The 26,426-nt window shown below is 52.7% G+C and overlaps 1 protein-coding gene across 1 annotated transcript in view; it reads left to right on the top strand.

Annotated features, from left to right (window-relative positions):
- abcd4 (ATP-binding cassette, sub-family D (ALD), member 4) overlaps positions 1–26,426 on the top strand; it is a 75,150-nt gene that overhangs the window by 40,805 nt on the left and 7,919 nt on the right. Inside the window, exons 10-15 of the mRNA XM_086002701.1 lie at positions 3,319–3,410; positions 7,492–7,584; positions 12,750–12,967; positions 16,504–16,595; positions 24,453–24,489; positions 24,590–24,639. Of these exons, the coding sequence (XP_085858827.1) occupies positions 3,319–3,410; positions 7,492–7,584; positions 12,750–12,967; positions 16,504–16,595; positions 24,453–24,489; positions 24,590–24,639 (582 nt within the window). The remainder of the gene's footprint in view (positions 1–3,318; positions 3,411–7,491; positions 7,585–12,749; positions 12,968–16,503; positions 16,596–24,452; positions 24,490–24,589; positions 24,640–26,426) is intronic.

Here is a 26,426-nt window from a genome sequence, read left to right as displayed (position 1 = left end):
TTCTCTTGCGGATGGACCCAGAGGCAGAGGGTCGAGGTGCAGCGCAGCTGAGCTGAGCTGGCAGAGCCCTGCGCCCTCCGACGAGGACTCTCCACTGCTGTCCCTGTCTCCAGAATCTGCTGAGGCTCACTTGTGAGCTGTGAAACACCAGGTGACAACACTACTCTATGTCCCAAAGGTCCCCCCGAGGTGTGAGTGTCTGCACTGGTGCTGTGCCCTCAGAGGTTGGAGCTTCCTCTGAGGAGTCTGGCTGCACAGCCTCTTCCTCCTCCACAGTGAGGACAGGGGCTCTGGATGGTACTGTGGGGGAGTAAAGGAAGGAGATAGAGATGTAATGCCAAGGTTCTTCTGGTGACTCCCAGCGAGTTGGCATCTGCTGACACCTGCATCCATGCAGCCTTGGTCTCAGTGAGAGGCCTCTTCCTGCCTGACCTAGGGAAGAGGACCTCCCTGTGGGCCCTAACCCCATCCAATAATGCCTGCAGTGAAGCCTCGTTGAATTTGAAGGCAGCTCGGGGTCTGGCACTGGCCACAGCTGCTGCAGGCTCCTCTGCCATCCTGTATGGTTCATTTGGAAGCCTTCAGAGGATGCAGTGCTTGCCATGGACCTTGAAAGCACCACGAATGATGACATCATAGCGTGGGGATTTCTGACTCGATTTAGACAATTAGCAAGGCTTCCCACATGCTGGGAATTAATTGGCCAATTGAGGGAAAATTGCGTGGGACTGGCTGACACTTTTTTATGTGTCAGAAACCCCACATTCGGGGAAATCCGACCATTTTCCACACAAGCCGAAAATCGGGCCCAATGCTTCAGGCTTGTTTTTTTAATGCTCTCAGACCTATATGAATTATTATTTACTGTGACCATGTTTGATTTAAACCGTTGAGTTCTTTGCCTTCTAATTTTGTTTTTCTCCTTGTCTTTTGCTTTTTTCTTTGTTTCCCTTTCCTCTGTCTCCCTGCTCAGGTTCCCAACCCCCTGCCACTTTAGTTTAAACCCTCCCCAACAGCACTAGCAAACACTCCCCCTAGGACATCGGTCCCGGCCCTGCCCAGGTGCAAACCGTCCCGTTTGTACTGGTCCCACCTCTCCCAGAACCGGTTCCAATGTCCAAGGAATTTGAATCACTCCTCCTTGCACCATTCCTCTAGCCACGTATTCATTTGAAATATCCTCCTATTTCTACTCTGACTAGCACGTGGCACTGGTAGCAATCCTGAGATTACTACCTTTGAGGTCCTATTTTTTAATTTACCTCCTAACTCCCTATATTCTGCTTTTAGGACCTCATCCCGCTTTTTACCTATATCATTGGTGCCTATGTGCACCACGACAACTGGCTGTTCACCCTCCCCCTCCAAAATGTTCTGCAGCCGCTCCGAGACGTCCTTGACCCTTGCGCCAGGGAGGCAACACACCATCCTGGAGTCTTGATTGCGGCTGCAAAAACGCCTATCTATTCCCCTTACAATTGAGTCCCCTATCACTAGCTCTTCCACTCTTTTTCCTCCCAGCCTGTGCAGCAGAGCCACCCATGGTGCCAGGAAGTTGGCTGCTGCTGCCTTCCCCTGATGAGTCATCCCCCCCCCCCCCCCCCCCCCCAAACAGTATTCAAAGTGGTATATCTGTTGGAGAGGGGGATGGCCGCAGGGGATTCCTGCACTACCTGCCTGTGCCTCTTACTCTGCCTGCTGGTCACCCATTCCCTTCCTGCCTGTACACTCACTTATCTATATCGCTTTGTATAACTGCGGTGTGACCAACTCGCTAAATGTGATATTCACGACGTCCTCGGCATCGCGAATGCTCCAAAATGAATCCATCCGCAGCTCCAGTGCCGCAATGAGGTCTGTCAGTAGCTGCAGCTGGACATACTTCCCGCACACATGGTCGTCAGGGACGCAGGAGGCGTCCCTGATTTCCCACATAGAGCAGGAGGAGCACACTACAGGGCTGGGCTGTCCTGCCATGACTTACCCTTTAACTAATTAATTAAAATAATTACAAAGCGATATAGATAAGTGAGTGGGCAAAGATCTGGCAAATGGAGTATAATGTGCGAAAATGTGAAGTTGTCCATTTTGGCAGGAAGAATAAAAAAGAAGCATATTATCTAAATGGTGAGGGATTGCAGAGCTCTGAGATACAGAGGGATCTGGGTGCCCTAGTGCATGAATCACAAAAGGTTACTATGCAGGTACAGCAAGTAATTAGGAAAGCTAATAGAATGTTATTGTTTATTGCGAGGGGAATTGAATACAAAAGTAGGGAGGTTATGCTTCAGTTATACAGGGCGTTGGTGAGACCACATCTGGAGTATTGTGTACAGTGTTGGTCTCCTTATTTAAGGAAGGATGTAAATGCATTGGAAGCAGTTCAGAGAAGGTTTACTAGACTAATACCTGGAATGGGCGGGTTGTCTTATGAGGAAAGGTTGGACAGGCTAGGCTTGTATCCGCTGGAGTTTAGAAGAGTAAGAGGTGACTTGATTGAAACATATAAGATCCTGAGGGGTCTGGACAGGGTGGATGTGGAGAGGATGTTTCCTCTTGTGGGAGAATCTAGAACTAGGGGTCACTGTTTAAAAATAAGGGGTCACCCATTTAAGACAGAGATGAGGAGAAATTTTTTCTCAGAGGGTCGTGAGTCTTTGGAACTGTCTTCCTCAGAGGGCGGTGGAAGCAGAGTCTTTGAATATTTTTAAGGCAGCAGTAGATAGATTCTTGATAAGTAAGGGGGTGAAAGGTTATTGGGGGTAGGCGGGAATGTGGAGTAATCAGATCAGCCATAATCTTATTGAATGGCGGAGCAGGCTCGAGGGGCCGAGTGGCCTGCTCCTGCTCCTAATTCATATGTTGTATGTAAGTTTCATCGCGTGGCCTCCCACCTCCCAGTCAGACGGCCTTTTTTTCACCCCGTTCACCAACATTTTTATAACTAATAAACAAAAGTGTTCCAAGAAGAAAATAAGACGCAATTTGTTTTAATGCCCCTGTGATTTCTCTCCCCGGGTTTGCTCGAAGTGGTGTCCAGGAGATTAGTCTTCAATTCCCGGAGACTCCAGGACAACTCCGCCGCCTCCTCCTGCCCCCGCCTCCGCCTCCTCCTCCCGCCCCCACCCGTCCCCGCCCTGCGCCGCCTCCACCTCCCGCCAGCCCCGTCCCCGTCCTGCCCCAGCTCCGAATGGAGAGCGCGCAGCAATCGGTACCGCGCAGGGCATGTCCGGAACTCGCCTTTAGCCGAATGGGTCTTGCACCTTTTGGAAGCGTGGCCTGAGCAGCTGGTGATCTTTTGCCCTTTCCTGTTCGCAGAATGCCTTTGTGTCCATCTACCTGATCAACTGCTTCAGCCGACTCATCGACCTTTCAACAACCGTGTCTGACCTCGCAGGCTACACACATAGGTAAGAAAGTGCACAGATTGGTGTCTGTGAGGGAGGGCGAGAGAGTGAGAGAGAGGAGAGGAGGGGAGGGTGAGGGGAGAGAGAGGAGGGGAGGGTGAGGGAGAGAGAGGAGGGGAGGGTGAGGGGAGAGAGAGGAGGGGAGGGTGAGGGGAGAGAGAGGAGGGGAGGGGGAGGGGAGAGAGAGGAGGGGAGGGTGAGGGGAGAGAGAGGAGGGGAGGGTGAGGGGAGAGAGAGGAGGGGAGGGTGAGGGGAGAGAGAGGAGGGGAGGGTGAGGGGAGAGAGGAGGGGAGGGTGAGGGGAGAGAGGAGGGGAGGGTGAGGGGAGAGAGGAGGGGAGGGGAGAGAGGAGGGGAGGGTGAGGGGAGAGAGGAGGGGAGGGTGAGGGGAGAGAGAGGAGGGGAGGGTGAGGGGAGAGAGGGGAGGGTGAGGGGAGAGGGAGGGTGAGGGGAGAGAGGGGAGGGTGAGGGGAGAGAGGGGAGGGTGAGGGGAGGGTGAGGGGAGAGAGAGGAGGGGAGGGTGAGGGGAGAGAGAGGAGGGGAGGGTGAGGGGAGAGAGAGGAGGGGAGGGTGAGGGGAGAGAGAGGAGGGGAGGGTGAGGGGGAGAGAGAGGAGGGGAGGGTGAGGGGAGAGAGAGGAGGGGAGGGTGAGGGGAGAGAGAGGAGGGGAGGGTGAGGGGAGAGAGAGGAGGGGAGGGTGAGGGGAGAGAGAGGAGGGGAGGGTGAGGGGAGAGAGAGGAGGGGAGGGTGAGGGGAGAGAGAGGAGGGAGGGTGAGGGGAGAGAGAGGAGGGGAGGGTGAGGGAGAGAGAGGAGGGGAGGGTGAGGGGGAGAGAGAGGAGGGGAGGGTGAGGGGAGAGAGAGGAGGGGAGGGTGAGGGAGAGAGGGGAGGGTGAGGGGAGAGAGAGGAGGGGAGGGTGAGGGGAGAGAGAGGAGGGGAGGGTGAGGGGAGAGAGGGGAGGGTGAGGGGAGAGGGGAGGGTGAGGGGAGAGAGGGGAGGGTGAGGGGAGAGAGAGGGAGGGGAGGGTGAGGGGAGAGAGAGGAGGGGAGGGTGAGGGGAGAGAGAGGAGGGGAGGGTGAGGGGAGAGAGAGGAGGGGAGGGTGAGGGGAGAGAGGAGGGGAGGGTGAGGGGAGGAGAGGAGGGGAGGGTGAGGGGAGAGAGGGGAGGGTGAGGGGAGAGAGGGGAGGGTGAGGGGAGAGAGAGGAGGGGAGGGTGAGGGGAGAGGGGAGGGTGAGGGGAGAGAGAGGAGGGGAGGGTGAGGGTGAGAGGAGAGGAGGGGAGGGTGAGGGGAGAGAGAGGAGGGGAGGGTGAGGGGAGAGAGGAGGGGAGGGTGAGGGGAGAGAGGAGGGGAGGGTGAGGGGAGAGAGAGGAGGGGAGGGTGAGGGGAGAGAGGGGAGGGTGAGGGGAGAGGGAGGGTGAGGGGAGAGAGGGGAGGGTGAGGGGAGAGAGGGGAGGGTGAGGGGAGAGAGAGGAGGGGAGGGTGAGGGGAGAGAGAGGAGGGGAGGGTGAGGGGAGAGAGAGGAGGGGAGGGTGAGGGAAGAGAGGAGGGGAGGGTGAGGGGAAAGAGGAGGGGAGGGGGGAGGGGAGGGTGAGGGGAGAGAGGAGGGGAGGGTGAGGGGAGAGAGGAGGGGAGGGTGAGGGGAGAGAGAGGAGGGGAGGGTGAGGGTGAGAGTGGAGGGGAGGGTGAGGGGAGGGTGAGGGGAGAGAGGAGGGAGGGGGAGGGGAGAGGAGGGGAGGGTGAGGGGAGGGAGAGGAGGGGAGGGTGAGGGGAGAGAGGAGGGGAGGGTGAGGGAGAGAGGAGGGTGAGGGGAGAGAGGAGGGTGAGGGGAGAGGAGGGTGAGGGGAGAGGAGGGTGAGGGGAGGCGGCGGGGGAGAGGGCGAGGGAGGGCGGCGAGGGAGGGCGGCGAGGGAGGGCGGCGGGGGAGAGGGCGAGGGAGGGCGGCGGGGAGAGGGCGAGGGAGGGCGGCGGGGGAGAGGGCGAGGGAGGGCGGCGGGGGAGAGGGCGAGGGAGGGCGGCGGGGGAGAGGGCGAGGGAGGGCGGCGGGGGAGAGGGCGAGGGAGGGCGGCGGGGGAGAGGGCGAGGGAGGGCGGCGGGGGAGAGGGCGAGGGAGGGCGGCGGGGGAGAGGGCGAGGGAGGGCGGCGGGGGAGAGGGCGAGGGAGGGCGGCGGGGGAGAGGGCGAGGGAGGGCGGCGGGGGAGAGGGCGAGGGAGGGCGGCGGGGGAGAGGGCGAGGGAGGGCGGCGGGGGAGAGGGCGAGGGAGGGCGGCGGGGGAGCGGGCGAGGGAGGGCGGCGGGGGAGCGGGCGAGGGAGGGCGGCGGGGGGAGCGGGCGAGGGAGGGCGGCGGGGGAGCGGGCGAGGGAGGGCGGCGGGGGAGCGGGCGAGGGAGGGCGGCGGGGGGAGCGGGCGAGGGCGGGCGGCGGGGGAGCGGGCTGAGGGCGGGCGGCGGGCGAGGGCGGGCGGCGGGGGAGCGGGCGAGGGCGGGCGGCGGGGGAGCGGGCGAGGGCGGGGGAGCGGGCGGGGGAGCGGGCGAGGGCGGGGGAGCGGGCGGGCGGCGGGGGAGCGGGCGAGGGCGGGCGGCGGGGGAGCGGGGGAGCGGGCAAGGGCGGGCGGCGGGGGAGTGCGGCGGGGGCGGGCGGCGGGGGGCGGGGGCGGGCGGCGGGGGAGTGCGGCGGGGGAGAGAAGGTGGAGGGAGTGCGGCGGGGGAGAGAAGGTGGGAGGGAGGTAGAGGATGAGAATGAGAGGGAGGGAGGTGATGAGGATGAGTCGAGGGAGGCGGAGAGGATGAATCCATGTGCAATGAGGAAACCCGTTTCCATCGAAACCTTCAATCGAGCAGCAAAATAAAAAAACTCCCCAGCTGCAGATTTATCTTTTTCCCTCCGATTCTCCTCCCTGTGCCCGGCCCTTGCTAAAGGTGGGCGACCCTTGAGCCACGGATATCGACAACCACTCTTGTACTTCACCCAGATGGTCCTTCGTCATTGTGAGTCTGGGCAGTGAGTGCAGCGGAGCCAGGCTACGTCCTGTCCGCACCTGCTGCTCACATAAGCAGGAGCTTTGGTGGTTTCCCTCAGATTAGCATTGCTGGCTTCTCTCAATAAACCGAGACACACCCAGTGCTGGATAAAGAGCAGCTCACCCAGAGGGTCCACATGTGCTGTGACCAGTGCTTAGCCCTATAATAAAGGGCTACTTGAAGCCAGGTTCTAACGGTGACTCAATGGGTAAACGCAGTGAGGGGTCATGATATTGGCCCGGAAATTCGGGTCGGGGGCTTCCTGCGGGTGCAAGTCCCTGACCTGCACTTACCTAGCGCGCCGGCCATTGAGCTGTGGGCCCACGTGGAATTCCAATCCTGGGCCTGGTCCAGCTGCCGGCGTGCAGTGCTTGCGTATCCCAGGGGCACAGTTAGTTCGATGCGACCCCTGGGATCACGTGGGCCATGGAGAGCCAATCGGAGCAGGGAATGCTCCATTCATAAGTCTGACAGGAAGTGCTGTCAAACTTAGAAATACTACGGGCCCCTTCTTCTTACAAAACATCACTAAATCTTCAAATACATTTTTAAAAAACATCACATTTTTTAAATAAACTATAAATTACATGAAATAACTATTTCAAACAATAATTTAAATTTTTGAAAATAATTTTATTTTCTAACGGGGCTAAAAATAAATTACCTTGCTTTAAAGTATTTAAAAATAATAAACCTGTGGAAAAAATGTTTTAATTTTAATTAATTCACCACTTACCTTGTAAAAAACAGGCCTTACGCCTGCTTTTTAAATGTCTAACTTCTGCAGACTTACCCTCCCGGGAAAACCTGCAAAAAAAAAAAAACGAAGTTCCATGCGCACGCGCAGCCTCTCCCGCGCACGCGCAGCCTCTCTGAACCCCTGCTTTCAGGGGAACGGAAGTGCCGGTTTCCCGCGCATGCGCAGTGCTTGCAGGAAACCGGCACTTCCATTGGGCCTACGGGTGAGTACCCCGTGCGTACTCACCCGTGGAGACCCGAATTTCTGGGCCATTAATTTATGTTCCACAGGTGCTCACTGTTTTTCTTCTTCTTCTTCTCCTTCGCTGCCAGAATTGGAGAGCTGCAAGAGATGATCCACAAACTCTCGAAATCACACCGGAAAAGCAAAGACTCTCCAGACAAAGAATTGTCGGGCTTTGAAGAGTAAGTCTTACCAAGCAGGCGGTGGTACCGCAGGGATCGGTGCTAGGACCCCAGCTATTCACAATATATATTAATGATGTAGACGAGGGAACTAGATGTAAAACCTCCAAGTTTGCAGACGACACAAAGCTGGGTGGGCGTGTGTGCTGTGAGGAGGATGTTGAGAAACTCCAGTACGATTTGGACAGGTTGGGTGATTGGGCAGATGCATGGCAGTTGCAGTATAATGTGGATAAATGCGAGGTTATCCACTTTGGTGGCAAAAACAGGAAGACAGATTATTATCTGAACGGCAATAGGTTGGGAGAAGGGGAAGTGCAACGAGACCTGGGTGTCCTGAAGGTAAGCATGCAGCTGCAGCAGGTGGTTAAGAAGGCAAATGGTATGTTGGCCTTCATAGCGAGAGGATTCGAGTACAGGAGCAAGGATGTCTTGCTGCAGTTGTACAGGGCCTTGGTGAGACCACACCTTGAGTATTGTGTGCAGTTTTGGTCGCCTTATCTGAGGAAGGATGTTCTTGCCATGGAGGGAGTGCAGCGAAGATTCACCAGACTGATACCTGTGATGGCAGGAATGACATATGAAGAGAGATTGGGTCGATTAGGCTTATATTCGCTAGAGTTTAGAAGAATGAGAGGGGATCTCATTGAAACTTATAAAATTCTAACAGGACTAGACAGATTAGATGCAAGAAGGATGTTCCCGATGGCGGGGGAGTCCAGAACCAGGGGTCTCAGTCTAAGGATAAGGGGTAAGCCATTTAGGACTGAGATGAGGAGGACTTTCTTCACCCAGAGAGTGGTGAACCTGTGGAATTCTCTACCACAGAAGGCAGTTGAAGCCAACTTATTAAATATATTCAACAAGGAGTTAGATATATTTCTTAAGGCTAAAGGGATCAAGGGATATGGGGAGAAAGCAGGGACAGGGTACTGAATTTGGATGATCAGCCATGATCTCATTAAATGGCAGAACAGGCTCGAGGGGCCAAATGGCCTACTCCTGCTCCTATCTTCTATGTTTCTATGTAATACCTCTTCCCCCCCCCCGACTACCACCAGAGGTTATGTTCATGGTTTTCTTTCACCTATAAGTGTTGTCAGTTTTTCATTGTTTCTGCCTCCCTAGTGTTGCCGGTATTGTGCCTTCAGCTGCCTCGGCCCTAAGCTATGGAAGTCCCTCCTACCTCGCTCTCCTCCTTTAAGACTCTCTTTAAGACCTATCTCTTTGACCAAGCTTCTGGTCTCCTGTGCTAATCTCTCTTTGTGTGGCTCAGTGTCAAATTTTGCCTGATTACCCGCCTGTGAAGCACCTTGGGACGTTCCGCCTCGTTAAAGGCGCTATATAAATGCACGTTGTTGTTGACGACATGGACCTGCTGACACAAGCGGTTTTGATAAAGTAAATCCGAAATAAATTATTTCCACTGTTCAGTGACTTGGTAACTGAAGTGTATAAGTTTAAGATCAACACCAAAAGGGAGAGATTCAGGATTTCTTTAGGTAGGCAGTTGCTAGGATATGTAATATCAAAAACAGTATCAGAAGCAGAGACATAGCTGCTAAAAGGGAAGTGGATAAATATTTGAAATATAAAAATTTGAGCATGTACAGGGAATGGGCAGGGGAATGGGACTAAATGGATAGCTCTGAGAAAGCTAGCAGAGACACAATGGGCTGAATGGTTGGTGTTCTGTGAGATATAAAAGCCTATGATTGGAAGAGTATTGTTCTGGCATGCTATCCTCTTCCTCTACTGTAAATACTGACACAAAGTAATTATTCAATTGTCTGCCATTTCCTTATTATCATTTTTAATGTCACTGTTTTCAGTTTTTAAGGGGCTAACATTGCTCCTGACTACCCTTTCTCCTAATATAATTGTAAGTATTTTTTGTGTTGATTTTGATATCCTTTGCAAGTTTCTTTTCATACTCCCTCTTTGTAGATCTTACTGTCTGTTTTGTGACCCTTTGCTGTTCTTTGTATCTTTCCCATTCGCCAGGATCTGTGCTATTTTTTGCATTATTTGCTTTTTCTTTTAGTTTTATGCTGTCCCTCACCTCTTTAGTCGCCCATGGCTGGGTTTTTTGGGCAAGTAGAACTCTTGCCCCTCAGGGGTATAAACTGGTTCTGTATCACCTTAAATTCTTTTTTGAACATCACCCACCGATCTTCTGTCGTTTTACCCATTAACAGATTTGCCCAGTTTACTGTGGACAGTCTCCGTCTCTGTCTCATCCCTTTAAAATCAGCCTTACCCAAATCTAGAATCTTAGCTGTTTCGCGTTTCTCCCTTTCAAACGCCATGTTATGATCGCTATTGGATAAATGTTCACGCACAGTTAGGCTGCTAACTAAATCTGGCTCTTTATTCATTACTAAATCTAATATGGCAGCCCCCTTGTTGCCCCTAGGACATATTGTTGCAGAAAACTATCTCGGACACACTCAAGAAATTCACTACCTTTCTGAAAGGTATGGTGTGGAGATGCCGGAGTTGGACTGGGGTGGACAAATGTAAGAAGTCACACGACACCAGGTTATAGTCCAACAGCTTTATTTGAAATAAAGCTGTTGGACTATAACCTGGTGTCGTGTGACTTCTTACATTTCTGAAAGGTGCTAGTCTGCTTATCCCAATCTATATGAAAGTTAAAATCCCCCAGCTTTCTTATTGTCCCTGTCAACACCTCCCAAGATTAGAACTCAACAAATCCCTTTTTATTAAAAAAGCAAAATGTCCATCAGAGAAAAGAGACCTTCACCCTGATCATTACACGGTGATCCCACTGGAGAGTGCACATGTGAATGTGAACAGGCATGGGCTTGTCTGCCTTTCCCCTCCAGAGTGGAAACTTGCAGCTAGGAACATGCTCCAGGGGCTGAGGTATGGGGGGCCAGTAAAATGGTACACTAATGGGAAGTCAACCCCGTAAGGGAAAGTGGGAAAACAAATTAGAGTTAAAAAGAAAGGTCTTCATCTTGTCCCAGTGTCCTCTGTCGCAGCACCGAGCGAAGGGCCTCATCCTGCCCCAGTGTCCTCTGTCGCAGCACCGAGCGAAGGGCCTCATCCTGTCCCAGTGTCCTCTGTCCCAGTACCGAGCGAAGGGCCTCGTCCTGCCCCAGTGTCTTCTGTCCCAGCATCGAGCGAAGGGCCTCGTCCTGTCAGTGTCCTCTGTCACATCACCGAGCGAAGGGCCTTGTCCTGCCACAGTGTCCTCTGTCCTAGCACCGAGCGAAGGGCCTCATCCTGCCCCAGTGTCCCCTGTCCCAGCACCGAGCAAAGGGCCTCATCCTGTCCCAGTGTCCTCTGTCCCAGCACTGAGCGAAGGGCCTCATCCTGTCCCAGTGTCCTCTGTCCCAGCACCGAGTGAAGGGCCTCATCCTGCCCCAGTGTCCTCTGTCCCACCACCAAGCGAAGATCTTCGTCCTGTCCCAGTGTACTCTGTCCCAGCACCGAGCGAAGGGCCTCATCCTGCCCCAGTGTCCTCTGTCCCAGCATCGAGCGAAGGGCCTCATCCTGCCCCGGTGTCCTCTGTCCCAGCACCGAGCGAAGAGCCTCATCCTGCCCCAGTGTCCTCTGTCCCAGCACCGAGCGAAGGGCCTCATCCTGTCCCGGTGTCCTCTGTCCCAGCACCGAGCGAAGGGCCTTGTCCTGCCCCAGTGTACTCTGTCCCAGCACCGAGCGAAGGGCCTCATCCTGTCCGGGTGTCCTCTGTCCCAGCACCGAGCGAAGGGCCTCATCCTGCTCCAGTGTCCTCTGTCCCAGCACCGAGCGAAGGGCCTCATCCTGTCCCGGTGTCCTCTGTCCCAGCACCGAGCGAAGGGCCTCATCCTGCCCCAGTGTCCTCTGTCCCAGCACCAAGCGAAGGGCCTCATCCTGCCCCAGTGTCCTCTGTCCCAGCAGCAAGCGAAGGGCCTCATCCTGCCCCAGTGTCCTCTGTCCCAGCACCGAGCGAAGATCTTCATCCTGCCCCAGTGTACTCTGTCCCAGCACCGAGCGAAGGGCCTCATCCTGCCCCAGTGTCCCCTGTCCCAGCACCGAACGAAGGTCTTCATCCCATCTGTTTGGGGTGGATTTGAATTCCTGACCCATTGCACCATGAACAGAAAGTCTTAAATAATATCCCTCTTCAACAACAACAACTTGTATTTATGTACAGCACCATCCTTCCTGTTTCATGTTTAATAATTTTAATCGTTTCTAATGTTGCAGCAGCCTTGAATTTAATCTATTATGTGGTTCTGATAACATAGAACTCTGCCAGGTTTCACACTCAAACTATAATGAAAGGAAGACGTGCAAATCTATAGCGCTGTTCATGTCCCAAAGTGCTTTACAGCCAATGAAGTATTTTTGAAGCGTACTCACTGTTATAATGTAGGAAATGCAGCAGCCAATTTCAGCATAGCAAGCTCCCACAAACAGCAATGTGATAATAACCAGATAATCTGTTTTAGTGATGTTGATTGAGGGATAAATATTGGTCAGGACTCCGGGGATAACTCCTCTGCGCTTCTTCAAAATAGTGCCATGGGATCTTTTACGTCCACTTGAGAGCAGACGGGGCTTCGGTTTAACGGTTCATCTGAAAGACGGCACCTCCGACAGTGCGGCACTCCCTCAGCATTGCACTGGGAGTGTCAGCCTAGATTTTGTGCTCAAGTCCCTGGAGTGGGACTTGAACCCACAACTTTCTGACTCAGGCTAGAGTGCTGCCCACTGAGCCACGGTTGTAAGTGAAACACTACCAAGGTTGTCGACCGCTGTTAATCACACTGTCTCACCCCCGCATGCTTACATATACAGTCACTCACACACACTCACTCTCACTCACTCACTCTCTCACTCTCTCACACTCACTCACTCACTCACTCACTCACTCACTCACTCACTCACACTCACACACTCACACTCACTCACTCACTCACTCACTCACACTCACTCACTCACTCACTCACTCACTCTCTCTCTCTCTCTCTCTCTCTCTCTCTCTCTCTCTCTCTCTCTCTCTCTCACACACACACACACACACACACACACACACACACACACACACACACACACACACGTGTTTATACGTCTACTATATACAGTCTGGGGACATTCAGGCCTCTGAGAACTGGTAATAATGCTAACACTGTCATTCTGATCTTCTCCAGCAACAGTTTGGATTCGGGAGAGGAGGCGGAGGAGTCAGGTGGTACGGCCTTTATCCTGGAACAGGTGTCCTTTGCTCCCCTGTCCTCCAAGGAGCTGTTGGTGAAAAACCTATCCCTGAAGATCACCGCGGGACACAGCCTCTTGATAACGGGCAACACGGGCACTGGAAAGACCACTCTGTTACGGGTCCTGAACGGATTATGGGAGGCTGCCCATGGTAAGATTTAACCAACGACTTGAAACCATTCCAATCAGGGAAATGCACCATCCCGTCCACCACAGTGATGATGATACCAATCGACTGCAACAGGACATAGAAAAGCTAGCAGAATGGGCAGACAAGTGGCAGATGGAAGTTAATACAGAGAAGTGTGAGGTGATGCATTTTGGCAGAAGGAACAGGGAGAGGCAATATACACTTAATGGCACAGTTTTAAAGAGTGTGCAGGGACAGAGGGACCTGGGAGTCAATGTGTATAGGTCCCTGACGGTGGCAGGACATATTGAGAGTGGTTAACAAAGCATATGGGATCTTGGGCTTCATAAATAGAGGTATTGAGTACAAAAGTAGAGAAGTTATGCTGAACCTTTATAAAGCGCTGGTTAGGCCACAACTGGAGTATTGCGTCCAGTTCTGGTCACCACACTTTAGGAAGGATGTGAAGGCCCTTGAGAGGGTGCAGAGGAGATTTACCAGAATGGTTCCGGGGATGGGGGATCTTAGCTACAAGGACAGGTTGGAGAAACTGGATTTGTTTTCATTAGAGCAAAGGAGGTTAAGGGGTGATTTGATAGAGGTGTACTAGATTATGACGGGTTTGGATACGCTAGACGGGGAAAGGCTGTTCCCACTAGTTGATGGTACAAGGTCTAGGGGACTCAGATTTAAGGTTTTGGGCAAGAGATACAGGGGGGATGTGAGCAAAAACTTTTTTACGCAGCGAGTGGTGAGGACCTGGAACTCGCTGCCGACGGAAGTGGTGGAAGCGGAAACACTCACTGTTTTCAAGGGGAGACTGGATAGGCGCCTGAGGGAAATAAACTTGCAGGGCTACGGGATTAGAGCGGGGAAATGGGACTGACTGGATTGCTCTACAGAGAGCCGGCACGGACTCGATGGGCCGAATGGCGGCCTCCTGTGCCGTTATGACTCTGACCCTGCCCAAACCTGCGCCCTTGCCCTTCTCTAACCCGACGCTAAGTTGCTTGCCACCTTGTGTGTATATTATTTTTCCTCCCACAGAGGAGACACGTCGCATTGGAGCTCAGTGTCTCGGAAACCAGGGCTATGAAGAAGCCACCATCCTTGCCACTCTGTAGGGCAGCACTTGCACATAGCACCACGGGAGCATCATCCTTCTACAGTCGGAGCGGAGGTTCTGTTGATGGAGCTTACTCCAATTATACAGGACCTTGGTGAGACCACACCTGGAGTACTGTGTACAATTTTGGTCTCCTTGCCTAAGGAAGCTATACTTGCCATAGAGGGAGTGCAATAAAGGTTCACGAGACTGATTCCTGGGATGGCGGGACTGTCGTATGAGAAGAGATTGAGTAAACTAGGCCTGTATTCTCTTGAATTCAGAAGAATGAGATGGGATCTCATTGAAGCATACAAAATTATTACAGGGCTTGATAGGGTGGATGCTGGGAGAATGTTTCCCTTAGCTGGGGAGTCTAGAACCAGGGGCCACAGCCTCAGGATAAAGGGTAGGCCATTCAGGACTGAGATGAGAAGAAATTTCTTCACACAGAGGGTGGTGAATCTTTGGAATTCTCTACTCCAGAGGGCTGTGGAGGCTCAGGCATTGGGTATATTCAAAACAGAAGTCCATAGATTTCTGACTAGTAAGGGCATCAAGGGATATGGCGATAGGGCCGGTGAATAGAAACATAGAAGATAGGAGCAGGAGTAGGCCATTCGGCCCCTCGAGCCTGCTCCGCCATTCAATGAGATCATGGCTGATCATCCAAATTCAGTACCCTGTCCCTGCTTTCTCCCCATATCCCTTGATCCCTTTAGCCTTAAGAAATATATCCAACTCCTTCTTGAATATATTTAATGAATTGGCCTCTACTGCCTTCTGTGGTAGAGAATTCCATAGGTTCACCACTCTCTGGGTGAAGAAACTCCTCCTCATCTCTGTCCTAAATTACTTACCCCTTATCCTCAGACTGTGACCCCTGGTTCTGGACTCCCCGACCATCGGGAACATCCTTCCTGCATCTACTCTGTCCAGTCCTGTCAGAATGTTATAAGTTTCAATGAGATCCTCTCTCATTCTTCTAAACTCCAACGAGTATAAGCCCAGTCGACCCAATCTCTCCTCATACGTCATTCCTGTCATCCCAGGTATCAGCCTGGTGAATCTTCACTGCACTCCTTCCATGGCAAGAACGTCCTTCCTCAGATAAGGCGACCAAAACTGCACACAATACTCAAGATGTGGTCTCACCAAGGCCCTGTACAACTGCAGCAAGGCATCCTTGTTCCTGTACTCAAACCCTCTCGCTACGAAGGCCAACATACCATTTGCCTTCTTAACCGCCTGCTGCACCTGCATGCTTACCTTCAGCGACTGGTGCACAAGGACACCCAGGTCTTGTTGCACTTCCCCTTCTCCCAATCTATTGCCATTCAGATAATAATCTGCCTTCCTGTTTTTGACACCAAAGTGGATAACCTCGCATTTATCCATGTTATATTGCATCTGCCATGCTTCTGCCCAATCCCCCAACCTGTACAAATCATACTGGAGTTTCTCAGCATCCTCCTCACAGCGCACACGCCCACCCAGCTTTGTGTCGTCTGCAAACTTGGAGATTTTACATCTAGTTCCCTCGTCTAGCCTTCTGAAAGTCCAAATACACCACATCCACTGGTTCTCCCTTATCTATTTTACCAGTTACATCCTCAAAAAATTCCAGTAGATTAGTCAAGCACGATTTATCTTTTGTAAATCCATGTTGACTTTGTCCGATCCGGTCACTGTTTTCCAAGTGCATCTTTTATAATGGACTCCAGCATTTTCCCCACTACCGATGTCAGGTTTACCGGTCTGTAATTCCCCGTTTTCTCTCTACCACCTTTTTTGAACAGTGGGGTAACATTAGCTACCCTCCAATCCATTGGTACTGTTCCAGATTCTATCGAATGTTGGAAGATGATCAGCAATGCATCTACTATTTCTAGGACCACTTCCTTAAGTACCCTGGGATGTAGATTATCAGGCCCTAGGGAAATTGACGGGATTGAAGGCCGATAAATCCCCAACACCATTTCCCTACAAATACTGATTTCTTTCAGTTCCTCCCTTTCATCAGACCCTATGTTCCCCGACATCTCTGGGAGGTTATTGAATGGAGTTGAGGTCAATGATCAGCCATGATATCATTGAATGGCGGAGCAGGCTCGAAGGGCCGAATGACCGACTCCTGCTCCTATTTCTTATGAGCTCTGCTACCGCCTGACGTCGCTTCCTCACCGGCTAAACACCACCTGCAGGGTGGGCAAAGTCCTCCCAGGCCCGGCCAACAGGCGAGGGGGTAACTGCCTCCTCTGCCCCCTCACCCGCCGCACTCCCACAGGGACAGGAGAGGCAGACACGATATTACAAGAGATCATCAGCAGCATAAAGGACCACACACTGGCCTTGCTGCTACGTTCTCTTAAGACCACTGGTTCTTGGATCACGTGTGCCGTCGTTGAATTGAGCAGGCGTGTTGTTGAAATGCCGCGCTCTTCGTTTGCAGGATCTGTCCGCATGCTGACTTGCTTTGGGCCCCGTGGAATTCTCTTTCTTCCCCAGAGGCCGTATTTCACCGACGGAACCCTCCGAGAACAGGTAAAATGGTGGTTTATGTTGTGAGCCTAGCCAGAGGGGGAGGGGGGGGAGTAGGGTGGTGCGGGGGAGGAGGAGGGGCAACGGGAGGGGAAGTAGGGTGGGGAATAGTGAGTGGGGGAATGTTGGGTGGGGAGGGGGGCGGAGGGAGCGGGGCCGGGGGGAGGGGGGAGCGGGGCCGGGGGGAGGGGGGAGCGGGGCCGGGGGGAGGGAGCGGGGCCGGGGGGAGGGGGGAGCGGGGCCGGGGGGAGCGGGGCCGGGGGGAGGGAGCGGGGCCGGGGGGAGGGAGCGGGGCCGGGGGGAGGGGGGAGCGGGGCCGGGGGGGGGGAGCGGGGCCGGGGGGAGGGGGGAGGGGGGAGCGGGGCCGGGGGGAGGGAGCGGGGCAGGGGGGAGCGGGGGAGGTGTTAAATCTCAAGAGTTTAATAACCTTGCTTGTGTAACAATTAAAAGAGGACGCAGGAGACAGAGTTCAGTTCACAGCCATGACTTTCCAGAATCTTCTCCATGCACTCTGTTTCCATAGTGCATTGCACATCACAACTACGGTAAGCTATGTGGGACAATTCAAATACAACATTCAAAATACACAACATCTCCTCCCCTCTTACATTAGATGTCCCAATAGAACCACAGAATTTTAAAACACAATAACCTGTTATACCCATGGGGATTATTCTGCCCCAGATAAAGGGTAAGTCTCTGAACTATAAGTTCAAATGTATAGGGGCCCGCCGCTCTCTGGTAGGATACCGGCAGTCAACCTGGCTCTCCAGTTCATTGTCTCTCACAGGTGACGTCAACACAGGTGTAGGCGGCTGAGGTGTCTGTATACAGGTCTCCCTTGCTGATGAGATAGGGGCTGAAGCGGCTGCTTCCTCAGAAGGTGAGCCTCTCGGTGTAGAAGGCAGATGACCCACAGCGTCACCCAATGGCAGATAAACTGCTGTTGGTGGTTCAGTGGGTGTTGCTGCACTTCGTAGAAGCTGATCGGTGTGTCTCTTCCAGACAATGTCCTCGGGTGTCTGTACAGTGTAGGATACTGGACCAGTCTGTGCAATGACAGTAGCAGGAACCCACTTAGGTCCACCACTGTAGTTCTGTGCCAACACATGTTCACCTGGACTGAAGACTCTGCCTTTGGAGTGTTGTTCACGTCGCTTGATCTGCTTGTCCTGCTGATACTGTACCACGTCTTTCACCTTTGGTGGTTTCAGCAGGTCGAAGTTGGTTCGTAGCTCTCTTTTGAGCAGTAGAGTGGCAGGTGATGCTTTTGTGGTCGCATGTGGTGTGTTCCTGTAACTCAACAGGAAACTATTCAGGTGCTGATGAAGCGTTCCCTGACCTTGCGATGCCTTTAGAGAGTGTTTCATGGTCTGAACAAACCTCTCAGCTAGACCATTGGTCACAGGGTGGTATGGTGCAGCCCTGATATGTTGTACACCATTCACCTACAGGAATGTAGCCATTTCTTGTGACACCCACTGTGGACCGTTGTCTGAGACAAGTTGCATCGGAGATCCAAATCGGCTGAACACCTCACCTAACTTCTCGATGGTCTTCTCAGCGGTGGTGGACCTCATTATAACAACCTCTGGCCACCAGGAACATTCTCTCCTCGAATGGACCTGCAAAGTCTACATGAATGCGGTGCCATGCTTCCTCCGGAAAGTCCCAGGGGTGAAGAGGTGCAAGCTGTGGCACATTACGAACTCTCTGACATGCGGAACAGGTTTTAGCTTTGTCCTCAATCTGTCCATCCATACCCAGCCACCAGAAGTAGCTCCTCGCTATTTCTTTCATACGAACCATTCCGCAGTGTCCGGAGTGTAGTTGCTGTAACACTGGTTTCCGTAGCGATGGTGGAATAACCACTCTCCTCCCCCACAGCAAACATCCAGACTGCACCGACAGTTCGTTTCTCCTTAAGAGATATGGTTTCAGGTTTGGGTCATCGCTGTCAAGCTTGCCCCTGACGATAATGTCCAGCACTGCAGACAACACTGGGTCGTTTCTGGTGTTTCGTCGGACCTGTATCGAAGTAACAGGCGCGTTCTCCACCTGCCTAAAATAGCAGATGTCCATGCTACGCGTCATAGGCTTGGTGACAGGCAGCGGCAACCTGGAAAGACCGTCGGCGTTGCCGTGCAGGTCAGACTTACGATATCTAATGTCAAATGTGTGTGCAGACAACAGCAGCGCCCACCTTTGCATTCTGCTCGCAGCAAGTGACGGAATCCCTGTATGTGGCCCGAAGATGGTCGTGAGAGGACGGTGATCTGTTAGTAGGGTGAACTGTCTCCCGTACAAATATTGGTGAAACTTGCGAATGCCAAAAACGATGCTCGGTGCTTCTCGTTCTATTTGGGCGTAGTTAGTTTCAGCTCTGTTCAAAGTCCTAGATGCGAATGCTATCGGCTTCTCTTCTCTGTTTGGCATGATATGAGAAACGACCGCTCCCACACCATATGACGATGCATCGCAAGCTAACTGTATTGGTAATGAAGGGTTAAAATGCGTCAAAGCCTCTGACTTCAGGAGCGTGTCCTTTGCTGTCATGAATGCCTCCTGGCCTTGTTAGTCCACTCCCACTTCTTGTCTTTACATAGCAACCAATGCAGCGGCCTCAGCATCGAGGCTAGGTTCGGTATGAACCGTCCATAGTAGTTCAGTAACCCTAGAAAAGAACGCAGCTGGCTGATATTTTCAGGTGCTGGGGCATCCACGATTGCCTTGGTCTTGGACGGTGCCTTGTGAAGGCCTGTGGCATTGATCACATGACCAAGGTACTCAACTGATGCCTGAAAAAAATCGCATTTATCCCTGCGAACTCTGAGTCCGTAATCCCTCAGTCTCTGTAGCGTTGCGTCCAAGTTACGCAGATGGTCTTGGTCATCACCAGTAACTAAGATATCATCTAAGTAGCACTGGACTCCAGGCAATCCACTAAGGATCTGGTCCATAGCACGTTGGAAAAGCGCTGGAGCTGATGTAATTCCGAAAGGAAGTCGACGATACCTAAATAGGCCCTTGTGCGTCACAATAGTCAGCATTTCTCATGACTGTTCATCCACATGCATTTGCAGGTAGGCTTGACAGAGGTCGATTGTGCTAAACTTCTGGCCCCCAGCAAGTCTCGCAAACAAATCATCAATATGGGGAAGCGGATATTGCGCCACTGACAATACAGGGTTAACAATTACTTTAAAATCTCCACATATCCTAACTCCACCCCCTTTCTTGAGCACTGGTACGATGGGTGTTGCCCATTCACTCACACTGACTGGTTCTAGTACTCCGCTTTCAACTAGGGCTTCTAAGTCAGCCTCGACTTTTGGTCTGATGGCATAAGGTACGGGTCGTGCCTTCATGAACTTGGGTTTACTATCCTGCTTAATACGAAGCTTCACAGTAATATCTTTCATGCTACCCAGTTCTCCATTAAAGACTTCTGCATGTTTCTTTAAGATGGCGGGTAAGCCTGGATCATTGTGTGACATCATGTAGACTGCTGACCAGTCTAATTTTATTCTCTCCATCCACGAACGTCCCAGTAGGGAGGGGTAGTCTCCTTTAACTACGTAGAGTGGTAACTTCCTAGTTTGTCCATTCAACTGAACTGTGACCTCAGTGATACATCTCACGGTTACTCTTTCACCGGTATATGTCCTTAACGCTAGGTTAGCTGGCTGAAGTGGAAGGTGCTTTAATGTCTTTTTGTAGACTGTCTCTGACATAAGAGATACTGCTGCCCCGGTATCGATCTGCATTCGCACAGGTTGCCCCTCTAGCAAGGGTGAGACCCAGTAGCCATGCGAATCCCCAGCTACAGTCAGCACGTTCAGTGATAATTCCTCCTCTGAATTGTCACTTGCCTCTGTTTTGTCCTGTTCTACAGAGCGGACATGCTTCTTTGTCTTTTGTCTGAATGTTTTTTTCCTTCCTTCCGTCTTTGACGTTTTCTCTGTGTCCTTTTTATTTCTGCATGCGCGCTGAATATGTCCCTTTTTACCACAGCTGTGGCAATCCATGTCCACACACCAGCATGCAGACGCAAGATGCCCCGTTTTGCCACAACGGAAACATGGCCCTTGGCTCTCTGTTCTTACTTTGTGCACTTTTTCTGTTGCACCGAACTGTTGAGCTTCCTTAGCTGCCAGTTCCATGGAAATACTGATTTCAATGGCCTTTTGTAGTGTCAGATTACTCTCCGTTAATAGTCTCTTCTGTATGGCTTCAGTTCTCATACCACACACTAGCCTGTCTCTTATGGTATCATTTAGCACGTCATTAAACTCACAGTGCTCTGATAGTCTTTTTAGTGCAGCTACAAACATGGTCACTGTTTCTCCTTCCTGGTTACGCCTGTGGAACCTAAACCTCTCAGCTATGACTAGGGGTTTGGGTGAAAAATGCCCTTTTAGTATCTCCACAATTTCGCTATATTGTTTAGTCCCTGGTTTATCTGGATGCACTAAAGTACATAAAAGATTGAAAGTCTTTGGTCCCATCACACTTAACAATGCAGATACTACTTTGTTCCCTCCAATGTCATTTGCTTGTGTGAAGTATTCAAATCGTTCTGTGTATGAGCTCCATTGTTCGACATTCTCATCAAACGGTCCAATGTTACCGATAATTCCAGCCATTTTCCTTCTCTCAGGCTCCTAATTATCATTCACTAAGGATCCTTCCAATGTTGAACTCAACTAAAATCACTATCAGTTATTTAGTGCTTCAATTCACAGATCGTTTCACAGTTGAATAAATGTCCTTCCCGATTTACTCACTGCTTTTCCTCCCCTTCCTCAAGTTGTTAGTACCTTATGCGTCGTCTCGTCTTCCCGCCATTGCAAGCTCCTTTCCTCGAGCCAGCCTCACTTTAATTAACTGTCCATGGCAAAATAAACAGTTTTAAACACGTAAAACCCGACTATCTTCCGCACAGCAGAGCCACGTAAGTTCAGACGTCCTCGTCACCACTTTTGTTAAATCTCAAGAGTTTATTAACCTTGCTTGTATAACAATTAAAAGAGTACGCAGGAGAGAGAGTTCAGTTCACAGCCAACACTTTCCAGAATCTTCTCCACTTCATGCACTCTTTCCCATAGTGCATTGCATACCACAACTACGGTAAGCTATGTGGGACAATTCAAATACAACATTCAAAATACACAACGGGGGGGGCGGAGCGGGGCCGGGGGGAGGGAGTGGGGTGGTGGCGCCACCCTGGATATTTATGACGTTGAATATTCTCCCATGTCAGATGTGGAAGGAGCCCTTTCCATTACAGGGAGGGAGAGAAGCAAAGTGGGAGCACTGGGGAGAGAGTGGGAGCACTGGGGGGGGGGGGGAGAGAGAGTGGGAGCACTGGGGGGGAGAGAGAGTGGGAGCACTGGGGAGAGAGAGAGAGAGTGGGAGCACTGGGGAGAGAGAGAGAGAGGGAGCACTGGGGAGAGAGAGAGAGAGTGGGGGCACTGGGGAGAGAGAGCGAGAGTGGGAGCACTGGGGAGGGAGAGAGAGAGCGAGCACTGGGGGGGAGAGAGAGTGGGAGCACTGGGGGGGAGAGAGAGTGGGAGCACTGGGGGGAGAGAGAGAGTGGGAGCACTGGGGAGGGAGAGAGTGGGAGCACTGGGGAGGGAGAGAGAGAGGGAGCACTGGGGAGAGAGAGAGAGAGTGGGAGCACTGGGGAGAGAGAGGGAGCACTGGGGAGAGAGAGAGAGTGGGGGCACTGGGGAGAGAGAGCGAGAGTGGGAGCACTGGGGAGGGAGAGAGAGAGCGAGCACTGGGGGGGAGAGAGAGTGGGAGCACTGGGGGGAGAGAGAGAGTGGGAGCACTGGGGAGGGAGAGAGGGAGCACTGGGGAGGGAGAGAGAGAGGGAGCACTGGGGAGGGAGAGAGAGTGGGAGCACTGGGGAGGGAGAGAGAGAGGGAGCACTGGGGAGGGAGAGAGTGGGAGCACTGGGGAGAGAGAGAGTGGGAGCACTGGGGAGAGAGAGAGAGTGGGAGCACTGGGGAGGGAGAGAGCGCACTGGGGAGAGAGAGAGAGTGGGAGCACTGGGGAGGGGGAGAGAGTGGGAGCACTGGGGAGGGAGAGAGAGTGGGAGCACTGGGGAGAGAGAGAGAGTGGGAGCACTGGGGAGAGAGAGAGAGTGGGAGCACTGGGGAGAGAGAGAGTGGGAGCACTGGGGAGAGAGGGTGGGAGCACTGGAGGGAGAGAGTGGGAGCACTGGGGAGAGAGAGAGAGCACTGGGGAGGGAGAGAGAGCACTGGGGAGGGAGAGAGAGAGAGAGCACTGGGGAGAGAGAGAGAGAGCGCACTGGGGAGAGAGAGAGTGGGAGCACTGGGGAGAGAGAGTGGGAGCACTGGGCAGGCAGGGAAGGAGGGAGGCAGGGAGCACTGGACTGGGAGAGTGGGAGCACTGGGGAGGGAGAGAGAGGGAGCACTGGGGAGAGAGAGAGAGAGAGTGGGAGCACTGGGGAGAGAGAGCGCACTGGGGAGGGAGAGAGAGGGAGCACGAGGGAGAGAGAGGGAGCACTGGGGAGAGCGAGAGTGGGAGCACTGGGGAGGGAGAGAGAGAGGGAGCACTGGGGAGGGAGAGAGAGAGGGAGCACTGGGGAGAGAGTGGGAGCACTGGGGAGAGAGAGAGAGAGGGAGCACTGGGGAGGGAGAGAGAGTGGGAGCACTGGGGAGAGAGAGAGAGAGGGAGCACTGGGGAGAGAGAGAGAGTGGGAGCACTGGGGAGGGAGAGAGAGAGGGAGCACTGGGGAGAGAGTGGGAGCACTGGGGAGAGAGAGGGAGCACTGGGGAGGGAGAGAGAGGGAGCACTGGGGAGGGAGAGAGAGAGGGAGCACTGGGGAGAGAGAGTGGGAGCACTGGGGAGAGAGAGAGAGTGGGAGCACTGGGGAGGGAGAGAGAGAGGGAGCATTGGGGAGAGAGAGTGGGAGCACTGGGGAGAGAGAGAGAGTGGGAGCACTGGAGAGAGAGTGGGAGCACTGGGGAGGGAGAGAGAGAGAGAGCACTGGGGAGAGAGAGTGGGAGCACTGGGGAGAGAGAGTGGGAGCACTGGGGGGCAGAGAGAGTGGGAGCACTGGGGAGAGAGAGAGAGTGGGAGCACTGGGGAGGGAGAGAGAGAGGGAGCATTGGGGAGAGAGAGTGGGAGCACTGGGGAGAGAGAGAGAGTGGGAGCACTGGGGAGAGAGTGGGAGCACTGGGGAGGGAGAGAGAGTGGGAGCACAGAGAGAGAGAGCACTGGGGAGGGAGAGAGAGTGGGAGCACTGGGGAGGGAGAGAGAGAGAGAGCACTGGGGAGGGAGAGAGAGTGGGAGCACTGGGGAGGGAGAGAGCACTGGGGAGGGAGAGAGAGTGGGAGCACTGGGGAGGGAGAGAGAGGGAGCACTGGGCAGGCAGGGAAGGAGGGAGGCAGGGAGCACTGGACTGGGAGAGTGGGAGCACTGGGGAGGGAGAGAGAGGGAGCACTGGGGAGGGAGAGAGTGGAAGCACTGGGGAGGGAGGGAGAGAGAGAGGGAGCACTGGGGAGGGAGAGAGAGAGGTAGCACTGGGGAGGGAGAGAGAGAGGGAGCACTGGGGAGAGAGAGGGAGCACTGGGGGGAGAGGGAGAGTGGGAGCACTGGGGAGGGAGAGAGGGAGCACGGGGGAGGCAGGGAAGGAGGGAGGCAGGGAGCACTGGACTGGGAGAGTGGGGGCACTGGGTTGGGAGGGAGGCAGGGAGAGTGGGGGCATTGGGTAGGCAAGGGAAAGTGTGAGGTTCCCAGGGCACAGAGGGAAGGAGAAGAGAATTGCAATGTGCTGCCCTGGAATTAGTTGGCAAAAATGTTCATGATTTTGTGTATTTCTTTGAACAGGTGATTTATCCTTTGAAGGAAATCTACCCCATTACAGGTACCATGTTCCACATCATGTAATATCCCAAGCCCTGTGTTCAGTGCACCAGTTTGTTGATGGAGAAAGCCGTGACTCTTTGTTGAAATGTGCCCCTTAGGTTCAGCCGATGACGAGAGAATCATCCACTTCTTAAAGGTGACTGGATTGGTGAGTTATTCACGCACTCGCTCGTTCCTCCTACAGACACGAGGGGGGAGTTCTCACCATCCGCTGTTTACAGCGCATGCTCTTTACACACATTTACAATTTGACTACAAGCAGAGATGATAGAAGTCGTCCCCAGCCCTCCAGGTATTTGTTCCTTATTGAGTGCTCGCCCATCACTGAGTCCTTGCTGACCTACCATTGGCTCCTGGTCCACCGACAGCACCGATTTAAATAATCTCATCCTGGTGTTCCAATCCCTCGCTCCTCCCTATCTCTGTAGTAAGTGTTTGTATTATTAGGTTATTAACACCCTTTACTCTACTTTTAAGGTGAATTAGTGCAGGAAGAGGACTCTGAGAGGCAGAGATAATTTGAACCCTTAATGCGTTTGATTTAATTGCAAACTCTTACCATGAGGGCAGGAATTTGCAGGCCGGTTCGGCACCCAAAAGGGGGCACCCATTTAAAACGGAAATGAGGAGGAATTTCTCCTCTCACAGGGTCGTGAATCTTTGGAATTCTCTTCCCCAGAGAGCTGTGGAGGCTGGGTCATTGAATATATTTAAGCTGGAGATAGACAGATTTTTTGAATGGGTAAGGGAGTCAAGAGTTATGGGGAGCGGGCGGGGAAGTGGAGTTGAGGCCAAGATCAGAGCAGCCATGATCTTATTGAATGGCGGAGCAGGCTCGAGGGGCCAAATGACCGACTCCTGCTCCTACGTCTTATGTTCTTATGTTAGATTTAACTACACAGAGAGGGTGTAGAATACACCAAACAGACTATCTCTGAAAGTGGATAGAGTCAACAAATTCAAGAGGGCACAGGATTAATATTTGACAGAGAAAGCAGTTGAGGTACGAGAAAGAGCGGTGTGTGGTGTTTTCTTTTAAGTTTTGGGATCGACCAGATAGGCCTCAGCGGTCTCTTCTGTTCCTGTGCAGTTCTGGTTCTAAAACTGTCAATATGCTTAAAGTGCATAACAGGAGCAAAGATTGATTCACGGCTCTCCCTGCATTCTATGTGGCGTGCTTCTAAATGGGGTGCTTTCACCCTCAGCAGATTTAGGAGGGGTTCAAAATGTTTCATATATAGAATAATGGATACCTGGGAGTGAGATACAAGCTGGAATCTAATCGAGGGGTTCGGATGGTTTATATATAGAATAATAATGGATACCTGGGAGTGAGTTACAGGCTGGAATCTAATCGAGGGGTTCGGATGGTTTATATATAGAATAATGGATACCTGGGAGTGAGATACAAGCTGGAATCTAATCGAAGGGTTCGGGGGGTTTATATATAGAATAATGGATACCTGGGAGTGAGTTACAGGCTGGAATCTAATTGAAGGGTTCAGATGGTTTATATATAGAATAATGGATACCTGGGAGTGAGTTACAGGCTGGAATCTAATCGAGGGGTTCGGATGGTTTATATATAGAATAATGGATACCCGGGAGTGAGTTACAGGCCGGAATCTAATCGAGGGGTTCGGATGGTTTATATATAGAATAATGGATACCTGGGAGTGAGTTACAGGCTGGAATCTAATCGAGGGGTTCAGATGGTTTATATATAGAATAATAATGGATACCCGGGAGTGAGTTACAGGCTGGAATCTAATTGAGGGGTTCGGATGGTTTATATATAGAATAATGGATACCCGGGAGTGAGTTACAGGCTGGAATCTAATCGAGGGGTTCAGGTGGTTTATATATAAAATAATGGATGGATACCTGGGAGTGAGTTACAGACTGGAATCTAATCGAGGGGTTCGGGGGGTTTAT

Source organism: Somniosus microcephalus, chromosome 12 (genome assembly GCF_052327205.1).
Source record: "Somniosus microcephalus isolate GS21.2 chromosome 12, FLI_Smic_1.0, whole genome shotgun sequence".
Taxonomy (NCBI): domain Eukaryota; kingdom Metazoa; phylum Chordata; class Chondrichthyes; order Squaliformes; family Somniosidae; genus Somniosus; species Somniosus microcephalus.
This window is presented reverse-complemented; position numbering and strand designations above follow the sequence as displayed.